A 13,131-nucleotide genomic window follows, 5' to 3' on the forward strand; every position below is an offset into this window, starting at 1 on the left:
TAAACTATTCTTGGCGCAAACTGAAAAAAAAAGGCGCCAACATAAACTTTTGAATTTCTCCGTAAAATTCGCACCAAATTTTACAAAATTTAGTATCTAGGCATAATTTGAGTCGTAGAATCGAAATATGTAAAAAAAATGGTATGTTATTTTGGAAAAAGTCCGATTTTGTGTCAAAATACCTATGTTAGAATAATGTTATATATAAATCTAATATATAAGTCGCGCTTTCGAGATATGAAGAACGCAATTTGAATTTCGTGAATTTGCCCAGTAGAATGGGAGATATAGAACTGTCCCTTTTTTCTTTTTTTTTTTCCTTCTTTTTTTTTTTTTTTTTTTTCTATTTTTTGAGCAGTGTACATTGTACCAACAATAAATCTGGCTACATTCAAATTTTAATTAGTGTTTTCTATCTGCCAGCCCATTCGCGGGATTCAAACCTCGGACCGAACTACCAGTGTTCAGCGACTTTAGCACTCGGCCGCTGGTGGCCTGAAATGTATTGGATGGGAGTGGCATCATGTTCATTGATAAATCAGGACCTTTCTTCGATTCAGATGACCTAAAAATTCGTGTTGGGATAGATCCATTTCGTTTAGCAACAGCTGCATATATTGGTACATGTTCATCAGAATGTCTGGTCATCACCAGTGGTCTTTCAAAGTACTTCTGATTTACTCTGATAAACTGATGACAAATTGTGACCCATTCTTTTCCCACGTTGCCACGGCACAGGATTGCCGTCTGTGCCGGTTAGATTTTTTTCCTTCAGTCGCGTACATGTGAGAATTAATGAGACATGGTTTACAGCCATCTTGTTATGAGGTATGAGAATTGAAAAATCAGTATAAATTATGCAACAAGATAGCACTTATGGTTTGCGGGAATCCGCCACCAGAAGGAATACTTTCATGCCTTTTCCAGTTGTACATTGTACCAACAATAAATCTGGCTACTTTCAAATTTTAATTAGTTTTTTCTATCTGCCTATGTTTTTTCTATTTGACAGTATATAATAGATTTTTTCTATTCTATCGCGATGTTTATGTGCCATTTTACTATGGCTGAAATTTTATGCAGCTGGTGAATATGTTTTATTGCAAAGTGCATATTAAAGAAGTTGTGTAAAAATTCATCGAAAGAAAGCAGAGTCTTTGTACTTATCTACAGTTATAGCAAATGATTAAATCTTTATGTATATAAGCGGCTAAAGTGTGTGTCGCCGATAGTTTATTGTTGCCACTTGGAAAATGAGCTCGGAAATTAACGTTTCCGCAGTTTTAATTAATATCTCAGCCGATTAAAGTGGTACGAAAATTAGAATGGTATCGATGGATTCGGAGAATTTTTTGGAATCCGAGGATACGCGTCTCGAATTTCAACTCGACGCCGTTCCGTATATATTCGAGAAAAAATAATTTGGCACGTAGCCAAATCCCTGTAATAAGGAAAACCCAAGAAAGAAAATGAAACTGTAGGGAAAACGTAGGGGAAAATTAGTTTTTAATTAATATCTCGGTTAATTAAAGTCTCAAGAAAATGCGAATGGTCAAATTGGCGTGCCACGGACCTGCGGAATCTAACGGTGTGCTTCGCTAAGCCCGAGAGCCAGCCGTTTCGGAGTAGATGATGTTAATTCACCCCATACATATATGTGGCTTAAGTGTCTGTTTGTCGCCGATAGTTTATTGGTTGCTTGCGTAACTGTACTAGGGGTGAAGAATGGGGTGAAGTTCCCACGGCACAGGATTGCCGTTTCAATTGAGACGGAGACAATTTCCTGTAAAACTTGCTTTTGCTATGACTATCCATAAGTCCCAGGGCCAAACGCTTAAGCGTGTTGGCATTTTTTAAGCTGAGGCTGAATTTGGACACGATCAACTTTATGTTGGCTTTTCAAGATTTTGTGAAAGAACAGACGTAAAATTAATTTGATGGTCCTCTGCAAGGCGAGCTTAAAAATGATGGAAAGATCTACACAAGAAATCTTGTGTACAAAGAGATCTTCGACATGTGAATTAACATTTCATTATTTAAATCACCTTTATTGATTGAGCTAGCGGTGGGCTCTTAAGAAATGTACCGCCAGTGGTTTCCTTCATTGCACTGTACTTTATTACTACAATTAAGCAAGTAGAAGGGGGAAACCCCGTGGGGCAGTAAGCAAATGGGCGTTCTCGCCGCCTGCCCAACGTAATTCAGTTTAAATTAGCAGACACCTTTGCACAAATCATTTTAATTATAATTTATAATATCTAGAACAGCGGTCATTTCGTATGACTGCCGGGCTTTCTAGTTATAAATAACTGCTTAATGCAAAATAAAAATAACTGACTTTATAACAACATTTAATATTAGCGCGCGGTTTTATGCTAAGTATTTAAGCAGAAGACAAGAGATGAAATTATTATTAATTTTTAGATGTATCTTCGTTTTTTTTTATCTGTAGCTCATATGCCATCTAAAATCGGTTCTTCATCACTACATAGTATAAAACAAAGTCGCTTTGTCTGTCCCTATATCCCTATGTATGCTTAAATCTTTAAAACTACGCAACGGATTTTGATGCGGTTTTTTTTAATAGATAGAGAGGAAGGTTTATATGTATAATAACATCCATTAAATGGTGGAGAAATACTGTTATTTTTGAGGTTTCTAATGTGATGTCGTAAATAATTACATTTTTTCCACTTACATTGCAAACGCAGGCTGAACCCTACGAGATTTATCAAAATAATGTACTAAGTATTGTACACATTGAAAAGGTCTACAGATTTAAAAATTGCGGGACGTAGCGTTAGCGGCGGTACCGGCCAGCCGGGGCGGCGGGAGCGTGTCAATAAATAGCGCGTCGGAGGCCGCGGTTCTCCCTATAGCATTTTGAATTTAGCAGCGATCGGACGCGTTTATTATCGGAGCTCTCTAGCGAGGAAAATAACAATATACTTAATAAAAACGTGCTTTTCAGCGCGACAACGTATCAGTAATTATAAGTAAGTTACGATAAATAATTGTATGATAGTAGTTTTAAAATATAAATGATATTCTATTATAAGGTTAATTTTTGAATCGCACTTATAGTAATTATAAGTACATAAGGTTAGATAAGATTAGATTAAATAAAACCATAATTTATGGATTAGAATTTTCTATTAAGATCTTGGTTAAAATTTAGAGTTAAATCAATTTAATATTAGGCAAATTATTTTCAAAAATCGTAATTTAAGGTGAGGTATGTAAGTTCAGAAAAAGAACTTAATAGAATTGAAGCGATTTTAGCTGTAGCAATTTTTATTGGTAGCGTAATTAAAAATAAGGTAAGTGTTAAATTTCACAAATTGAATTTTAAGGTAAGTTCAACTGCTTATCATAACAAAGTAGTTTGCTTAGCAAAGTAGTCCATTTCCAATAGGAAACGATAATCACTTGAGTTCAAACAGAAGTAGCGGAGAAAAAGTCCGGCTACGCTTCTTTGAGGGTTTCATTTTCCGCTCTTGACAGAGCTTAGTAGCGACTCGGGACGAGCCGTAAAATACACAAGAGAGAAAGGGGCTCTCTAAAGCTTACTAGCGACTCGGGAAGAGCCGTAAAATACAAGAGAAAGGCTCTCTCTTCTCTACGCAACGACTGCGTATTCTTCAGACTAAAAAACTCTCTAATTATTTTCACTCACTGTTTTTATGTCCAGGTTTTCTGGGCGTGTCTTGTGCGTCTGCTGCAGTGATTCGCTAAACGTCTTCTTCGGAGCATCTCTCCATTGGTTAACAGGCGCTGATTGTTCTCAGATACTGTCTTGACAGCCTGAGAAACTGAAATTTTCCGTGGGAAAATTCAGAACGTCTTTTTGGGAGGTCTATCTAAATTATTTCTAGAAACAGGCAGTTGGCGACAGTCTATCGCATACACACAATGGACACTCCACAACCCGTGAGAACTTGTATGAAAGTTTTCTCCTTTCGTAAAAACAATATGCTTTCCGCACTTTGTTGGGGGTCACGTTTGACCTCAAGAATTTGTAAGTGTCATCAGGGTGGTCATCTGGCGCCCATTTGAAGTCTCCTTTTCCCAGATTTCGTGGGAGCCCGTGGGAAAATAGCTGACGATGTTACAGAATACGTATCTTTTGTTGTTGATGATTTTTGATTATCTTTTGTTTTTAGTCGCACGAATAGCAAATTATTTTTTAAGTATTTTTGATTTAATTAATCATTTTTTCAGTGAGTGACATAGGCTATATATTTTATACCCGTGCTAAGCCGGAGCGGATCGCTAGTTCTCCATATGACGCTGTTTTAAATTTAAGCATCGTGTTTAGCTTCAATTCTGTAGCTGATATTTCTCAACAGATTTTACTTTGTAAGTGTTGTATTTTCCAAAAATCCTGTCAGAAGGATGTAAATATTTCCCAAACGAAGCTGTTTAAAGGAATTAAAAACAACTTTAATGCCTTAAAAATATGATAATGACTTACCCAACATTTTAGCAATCTGTGACAAGACATCTCCTTGTGCTTTGATTTGGGATGAGCCTGTTGTAACATAGCTGCTCACAACTGGGTATTTGAGCTTGCAGAAAGTATCCAGTGTATCTAGGCAGGATTTAACGCTCTGGGCACATACTCCAGCAATTCGGGCATCATCTCCCATGTGTCTATGCACCACACCCACTTCACCAATAATACCCCACTGAATGGCCAAACCTGAAGATATAATGGGGCTTTAAATTTCACTTCAATTATTATAATAATATAAGAAACACAAATCAGCGCTGAAAAGGCAATATTAAATTTTATCTAATATTGTGGTCTACAATTTTTATCGTAAATATTAGTTTATTACGGAATCTTCGCATAATACATAATAGCATGTAAATTAAAGTAATTTTTCAAGAAACAAAGAATTTTGCAATAATAATTTCAAGTGTAATGGACATCATCTCCGGTCAGAAACCGGTGGCCCTCAATCATCGGTGTTGTCATAAACCAGTGTCTTCATATGTCCCATAAAAAGAAATCAAGATATGATAGGTTCGGTGATCGAGCAGGCCAATGCACCGCACCACCATTTACGATCCACTATAGGCCAAATATGACGTCTAGGTGGGTACGAACGGTGTGGGTGAAGTGGCCAGGCACTCCATCGTGTTGGAATTACACTGTCTGTCGCATCGATGCAGAAATCTGTTCGTTATTCTAAAAGTTATGGCATGACTTGCTGCAGAAAGATCAAGTAGTTAAAACCGGTTAGACGAAACAGTACGACGTCGTCTTGCATGAGGGTTCTCTACCACCTAGAGATGGTGTGATATGCATTGAATATTCCTTTCCTTATGAAGGATACTTCATCGGTAAACAACACATTAGCAGGGAAACGGTGACCTGTAGCACACTTTTAAAGATACCGTTGTGCAAAAACAATATGGAGGTGCATAATTGTCTGGTTAAAGTACCTGGATACACTGCACGTGATACGGATGCATTTCGGACTGGATAATCCTCCAGATGCTAGAACGGGAATTCCCGACTGCATGCGTTACACTTCGCGTACTCAAACTTGGAGTCTCCAGTACCTGATGTAGCACATACTTTTCGATGTTCGGAGTCCGTGCTGATCGTGCCCGATACTCTTTGAAAGGAACGTGTTTCAGCCAACCCCGACGCAGCCTTGCGAAGAAATTATGTACGCCTCATAGGATATCGTTTAGCGTACGAGCCCTGCGGGGCTGACCCACTACAATCGCCAACCCCTTATGCCAAATGCATATCGGTTACTTCCGCGTGGGTACAATAATGCATTTTGCTAACTCTCGTTCTTGTGCGAAATGACGATTTTCTACATGAACTCTCAGAACTTCCGGGTAACGCCATCTACCACGTCAGAAAAGCATTTCAGACCCTGCATTGCTATATTATTCCGAGTCCTTGGAGTGCACCCTACCCCTTCTAGAAGTTCTAAAACGTGGTACTGAGACACATGTATAGCTCTTAAAATTTGCCTGGCTGTCTAGGTACTTAACGAAATAAGACGGAGGATAATGACATTGTAGCGCAGCGTAACACGATGCACAAAGTCTGCAGACATTTCTAACATATCAAAACTATGATGCAGAGGAAAGAATATAATTTTGTTCATACCATGATATCCCATGCTGGACCTTTTCTCACAAACTCTTTCCATGGCTGAATTAGCGTAGCCGTAATTTGTTTGTCCGGCGTTGCCACGACCGCAGCTGATGGATGAAAAGCACACGAAGTAATCCAAATCTGGACAAAATTTCCGAGACAGTTCGTCCAAATTTTTTGTTGCTTCAGCTTTTGGAGCGCTGACGTCTTGGAAGTCGGGCGCCGTTTGGTTCTCCATAAAAGCATCTTTCAAAACCTTAGGAAATTTGTGAAAGTACTGGGTAAACAGATTTTGAAATATGTACAGAATTACTTCATAAATTAAAATCGTAAATTAAACTACAGCTTCATTAGCATTTACCGCATCTGTCATGATTATTTATAAGAGGGATAAAGTTAATTTTCTAACAATAATGCGTTAATTAATTAGAAAATTATTTCATTTTGAATACAACCTAGAAATAAAACTTACAAAAACTGTATGTTGAATTCAGACAATATGTACGGAGAAAGATTTGCTTTATCTACAGTAATAAAATTTGGTTAAGAATCTACCAGAAAAGGTAAGATTCTTCATAAAACTAAGTAAAGAATACAAATAGCTAACTGTAGCTACATTAAATTAATCTTATTAAATTATAACGTATTTTTAGATGAAGTTCGTTAAAAAATGATCAGCTATTGATTATTATACTATGAATACATATTGATTATTATAAGTGTGAATATGCATTGTATATATATTTCTAATATATATTTATGAGGAAAATATACATTATTTTCCGCAATGAACCGCAGAAATCTGTAAATTAATGATCTGTGCAAACAAAACAGGAACTTTTACAGATGGATCCAAAGATTGTGATAGTTATTTTTTCTTCAACACATTCAGTACATGCATTTGATTACATTTTTGTCTCAGTTTACAAAAGGTGTTAAAATAAGACTGATATAATTTTTAAAACTAAACAGCAGCCATGTTTAAAATGTTATCGCTAATTTTTATTTATGTTTAATGTACTCTGACAAAGGGCTGAATAAACATTTCAAAAACGTTTCAATTTTGCCCAAAAATTTATCCTCGCAGATAAGGTTCATTTCTATTTGAATGATTATGTTTTTTAGGACTTTTTAAGGAAACTGTCACGTATCTATGGCAAACATGGGGACACCCACAAAAACGCTCACCCAGCCAACCCTGGCCGAACTATCAGTGTTCAGCACCTTTGCAGCTATACCACTAGTGAGCTTGTATGGATATCTTAACAAACAAAATTGTCGTTTTGGGGAGGGAAAACAGTCCACGAGACATGCACGAGAAACCATTGTATTCATGCAAGGTTACTGTATGTGTGGTTTATAGCACAATGGCATTTATCAGGCCAATTTCTTTTTCCTTCTTTTTTTTTTTTTTTTTTTTTTTTTTTTTTTTTTTTCCAAAATGAGAGAGGAGATGCAGTTATAGTGATTAATGAGGGATACCGATTGATGATTACGAAATTTTTGACTAAAGATTTGGAGAACATGCTGATTCCAATAAGACGGATTATCCTAAAGCTACTATCGACGTATTGCAGAAACAGTTTGGTGAAAGAATAATTTCACTAAATGCGACGGTTAGTTGGCGTTCCAGGTGTTGTGATTTAACTCTTTTAGATCACTTTTTGTGAGGTTATTTAAAATCAGTGGTCTGTGTCAACGAAACACGTACCTCTAAAAGCATTAAGAATAAACATCGTGACTGCATTCTTGACATTAGGTCCGAATAATTGTATAGTCTTTAAAAATTGTTTTAATCGATATTGCTTGTGTGCGCTAAATGGAAGTGGATACCTAAATCATGTTTTAATCAAAACATAGTGTTATGAATTGTACTTCAAAATAATACAAAAATTGGATTGTATCTGAAATAGCTTTTATTTTATTTCATTTTAAAATCATGTCATTCTTATTGGAAGAACCTGCAAAATCCGAATGATTTAAAACTGTACAACATAAAACTGTATAAATGAAATAACATCCTAACCTCTCCTGACGGTTGCATTCATTAAAATTTGTATTATTATTATTATAAGACACACACAAAAGAAGAAATATTTTTAACAATAAATGCAATGTGATTAAACAATAAACAATAAATGCAATGCGATTAAACAATAAACAATAAATACAATGTGATTGAATAAAAAAATTTTTTCTATTAGATGAGATCCCAATTTGAAAAATACATGAAATGTCCATATAAATAAAAGGTATTTAATCAGAAAGTAGTACTACGTTCATATTCACCAAAAAGAGAAAGAAAAAAATTGTACGTACAACAGCAGAATTGAATATTCCGCCAACTGGGCCGATCTGGGAAGCCAATTCCAGCAATTTTTTAGCTTCATCCTTTTTGGCGACGTTCAGCTGGGATACTTGAACTAAACAACCTTTTTCTTTCCATCTCTTCAAGCACAAGAAATGATAGGGAGTTCTGGCTCCATATCTAGATGTCAAAATGATTTTTTGCGCACCTTTTTTAATCATCCACTTCGTGAGCTCAATTCCAAATCCTCCAAGGCCGCCAATAATGATGTACACTTTGGTGTCGTAAAATTGGGTGTAAGATATGGCAGGCAATTTTAATATTTTAGGTTTTACGAATCTTTCTTTTTCTTCATCTCGTATCTGAAATGTAACAATAAGCAAATTAAGGGTAGAAGATTTAAAGCAAAAAAACAATCTTTCATAATCCAAAAAAACTTTATATCTGAGATTTAAACTCAAATATCAGCTGGGCTGTCGAAGAAAAGTTTAAAAGCCACTAAGTTTACTGATATTACGAAGACAAATTGGCGCAAATTTAAAGAATGCGGCAACTTTGTTAATAAAGGAGACATCTGCATAATTTTTTTGTTGTGTTTGCGACTAATCTCACTTGTTTGACATCAGAAAAATTCTACGAAGTAGTAAAACAGCAAACGGTTTCTTTTCACCAGCAGGATAAGGTGTCGAAGTTGCTGCAGTTATGCTCCATGAGGATAAATATTATATTTAAGTACAAGAAAAAATTAAATCTGCGTGCCTGAACAAACTATTGACGCGATCTTAGGAAAGATGGAAGGAAATTTTACAGCAGCTATTAGGAGACAAAACATTAACAGTGTGGGAAGCATTTAACTTTAACGATTAGCTCTTTTTTCCATTTCTTCAAGGGCAAGTATAAATGCAATGATTTACCGAAAAGCTCAGACAGATCTTGCACCGTTTTTTGGAAGATTAAGATGGGAATTCAAACTGGCTAACATTTGCATACATTGAAACATTTTGATAAAATGATAGCTTACAAAATAACCATGTCGTATTTGGACAGACCTGCCTTAGCTTCTGTTCTCTCCAAAGCCAGATGATGCAAAGGATTTTAACGTGTACCGTGTGTAGGAATGAAAGATAATATCGATATACGGAAAAGTAAAGCTAGCTGACGAAAAAGCATATTATTCCATTCTATTAAAAAACTAAAAATTACTTTTTCTTGTGAAAATACATTATTTCGAAATAACCATAAATCAAGGAAACTGTTCTTGTATGCTTAACATACTATTAATATTTCTTTCGTATGTGTATGGATATTTCTGTAACATTTTTCTTTTCTGTGTATAAATTTAACTTCCTAAATTAAAATTATTTTCTCATTCAGACTGTAACGTTTAATTTGATTCATCAAGTATATATATGAAACACTAGAGATATAGACGGTAATCTGCGATATGCAACTGTTAAAAAATGTAAAAAAATTAAAAAATTATGTTCAACTAAATATTTCGCATGAAAATTAGAGTTCTTGAGTTTGTGCCCGAAATTTGATCATCGTTCGCAGTTTCTTCATTAAAAATTAACTGTACCTCATATTATTCAGAATATATCAAAAAAGTTCCCTGAAGATTTTTTTTCCCTTTCTCAAACCGCTCGGAGAAAGAAACAAAATTTTACTTCCTGGGCTACGCTATACAAATAAAAATATTATTCTTGTAAAGGGTGCAGCAGTGTTCATAGCGTAATTTGACTTGCGTAGTACAATGACATACTGCATGAATGCGCGCCAGTTCGTGCCGCATTCGTGTACTAATGAGCTGCCATTTCGAGTGTGACAGTGATATGGATCGGTGGAGTGCACAGCATCCTTCCTTTGCTGTTGAAACTTATTTTAAGAATAACTACTCTGTTATTGCTACCCAGCGTCTATTTCGGCAACATTTCAACTTGGGAAGTCATGGGAAAGTTCCAGATAGAAGGACCATTGCGACAGACATTTCCAGGTAGAGTAATTTCCCGTTTTGGTGACATTTCCTGGCCGCCTCGCTCCCCTGATCTTTAATGTGCAGACATTTTCCTTTGGGGCCCACCTGAAGCAAGAAGTTTTCCGAACAGGTTGTGCCACCATTCCTGAGTTGAAGGATCGCAACAGAAGTGCCATCGGCAATGTCCCAGGAATTACGTTACGCCGAGTTATGGCAAGCTTCCAACGCCGCCTAGATGAATGTGTTGTGCAGAGGGGGCATCATTTGACAGGCATCCTATTCAAAAAGTAATCCACGCAATGAACAATGACTTACACATTAGTAAATGGCATACCTTTAACTATTAATTGACAGAAGAGGTAATAAATAAATTACAGTTGCTGCCTTATGGTGTGTTTTTTAATATCCTACTATGAACGATGTCGCACCCTGTAGTTATACAAAATATGCTTAATTAACCATAAAACATTCTATAAGAAAGCACATATTACGGAAAAGCGCTCTAAACTAAATAATTAGAGGGAATGGTTTCATAAAGAATTTTCTAACAAAGACTACCTAGTAGTCATCAACCTCGGTAAAATCAGCCTGTTCAATCGTAGAAAATCGAATCCTTTGCCCTCCCTCCCCCCAAAAAAAAGTTTCAGATTTTAAATTACGCAGTCAACCCGTTTGAACCAGAATCGAACTCCCAGTATGTACGCCCCTTCGCCACTGGTGTAGTACCTCTATTTTTGCAGCTTTTATCATAACAAAGAATTTTTTATGGTAGTATTTTTATTCTAGGCGCAGCAAAGGTGTTCAGCTAAAATACTGCATGTTAGAAGTGGAACTAAAGTCAAGACATAATACAGTTAATAAACAAAAGCAACTTTAGAGGATATAGCAGCTAGACACTATAATTATATTTATAAATTTTACTTAATGTAAAGTGCATAAAATTAAGTTCATAAACTATACGTTGTAGTGGAATTCGACAACAGCTACCTTCGTATAAAGTAACAACATGGAATGCTCTTGCACTCATTGTTAACCCCAGTTCTAAGTGGAAAAAATGAATGGTGAAGATGTAAATTTTATTTCTACAAAATACGTCCTTTTCCGAAATTTGAATATTGTTGTGGAAATTTATGTGACATCTAACTCATTGATAACAGCAAATTATTTGCAATTTCATATTTTGTTTACGCATATATCAAAAGCCAACAAAAAACAAATATTACGATCAAGGTATTAATATAACCTCTATAAGTTTCTATTTCTCCTATCTCATCCTTTGAAAGAACCCACATAAATAATGAGCATGTAAATATAAAACTTACTTTGATTAATACTTTTCCAATATGCGTTCCTCCAGCCATGTATCTGAAGGCTTTCTCTACTTCTTCTCGTTCGAATACCGTTCGATCAAGAGGTCTGACAACTCCATTTTTCATGCCTTCTTGCATTAATCGATTTAATTCTATGAAAAATTTTGTATTCTGTAGGTCGTATAAGAAGCGATCGATGAAGACACCATGGAATGTAATATTGTCTAAAAAGCGCTTCAAACCTGCAATGAAAATTCTGCCATGTATAAAATGAAGAGTTTTAACTTTTTGTTTTTCAATTCCCAATGGCTAGGCAAAAAGTTACGAAGAACTTTTTGCCTAAAATCTTATAAACAAAAGTAACAAACAATAGAACTAGGACCGAAGTCATTGAAAAAGTCATAAAAAGACCGAAGTCATTGCTTAAAGAGCGTTTTTGCCTCCTAGTACATCGACTGTTCTGTAAGACCACGAAGAGATCCACATCGGAGCAGCTGCTGCAGGTGAACGGCAAGGCAATCATGTCTTGCAGACAGACGGAAAGCCGGAACTGCATTGCGTCTTGGATTGTCGGGAATAAGAGGACTTAATTTCCAACTTTTTAAGGCCGCTCGAGTCAGACGATTTCGCAAGATATTAGATGTAAATAATTTTTTTAAAAACAGTTTAATCATACATCGTGTTAAGCTTATGTTATTTCTTTTCTTAAAAATGATTTTCTGCTCAAATGATGACACTATCAGTTCTATAACTCCGTCTTTCGAGAATGATTATTTCGGTTCATTACTTGTTTTTAAATCTCCAAATCGTGATTTAATATGTGTTAGATCATAAAAGGATCCCATTAGTAGTTTAATTAGAGTTCATACATGAACAGCTGTACCTTCATATGATGTCTTCTGCAAGGCAAACACTGTCTGACATAATTTGATCAGAATGCTTTCCTAATCGAGAAAGTGGAATAAGGAAAGGGTTTATTCTTGCATAAAGCTTTTATATAAAGTGTCGTTTTGCGGTAGTAACAGGAATTTTTGCAGTTGCTTAAAACAATCATCAAGACGTTGAAAAAACTGTTCTGTTCATTACTTTGTTTGACAGCAGAGCCAAAGACGGTCTTAAAAGAATTTTGTAACATATGGGTAACCTAAAAAAAAATTGAACTGCTTTTTCATAGAAATCATTTTCTAAATGATTGTATACACGAAATTTGTATCAATCCGTCTTGCTATTTCAATCTAAATCCATCTATATCCTTCCTAAGCTTCTAAGTTTAATACATCGGATAAACGATTCCCTTGTGAAGACATTTTTAAGCCGGATTTTAAGATCGATTAATGATACTCAGAAAATGAAACATTTATATGACGATCCTCATATAACAATCATTAGCTGTTGATTTGAGAGTTATTGAGCT

General features: G+C 35.6%; 1 protein-coding gene across 2 annotated transcripts in view; it reads right to left on the reverse strand.

Moving 5' to 3' along the window:
* The window catches only part of LOC118187786 (fatty acid synthase-like), a 171,565-nt gene that overhangs the window by 15,639 nt on the left and 142,795 nt on the right, over window positions 1–13,131 (reverse strand). For both annotated transcript variants that reach the window (XM_085814529.1, XM_085814530.1), the window contains 4 exons: window positions 11,730–11,959; window positions 8,444–8,794; window positions 6,137–6,380; window positions 4,475–4,702 (listed from right to left, as the gene is read on the reverse strand). In XM_085814529.1, the coding sequence (XP_085670655.1) occupies window positions 4,475–4,702; window positions 6,137–6,380; window positions 8,444–8,794; window positions 11,730–11,959 (1,053 nt within the window). The remainder of the gene's footprint in view (window positions 1–4,474; window positions 4,703–6,136; window positions 6,381–8,443; window positions 8,795–11,729; window positions 11,960–13,131) is intronic.

This window comes from Stegodyphus dumicola, chromosome 4 (assembly GCF_044657685.1).
Source record: "Stegodyphus dumicola isolate Sdum_Otavi_A_Nest chromosome 4, ASM4465768v1".
In the NCBI taxonomy this organism is placed as follows: Eukaryota; Metazoa; Arthropoda; class Arachnida; order Araneae; family Eresidae; genus Stegodyphus; species Stegodyphus dumicola.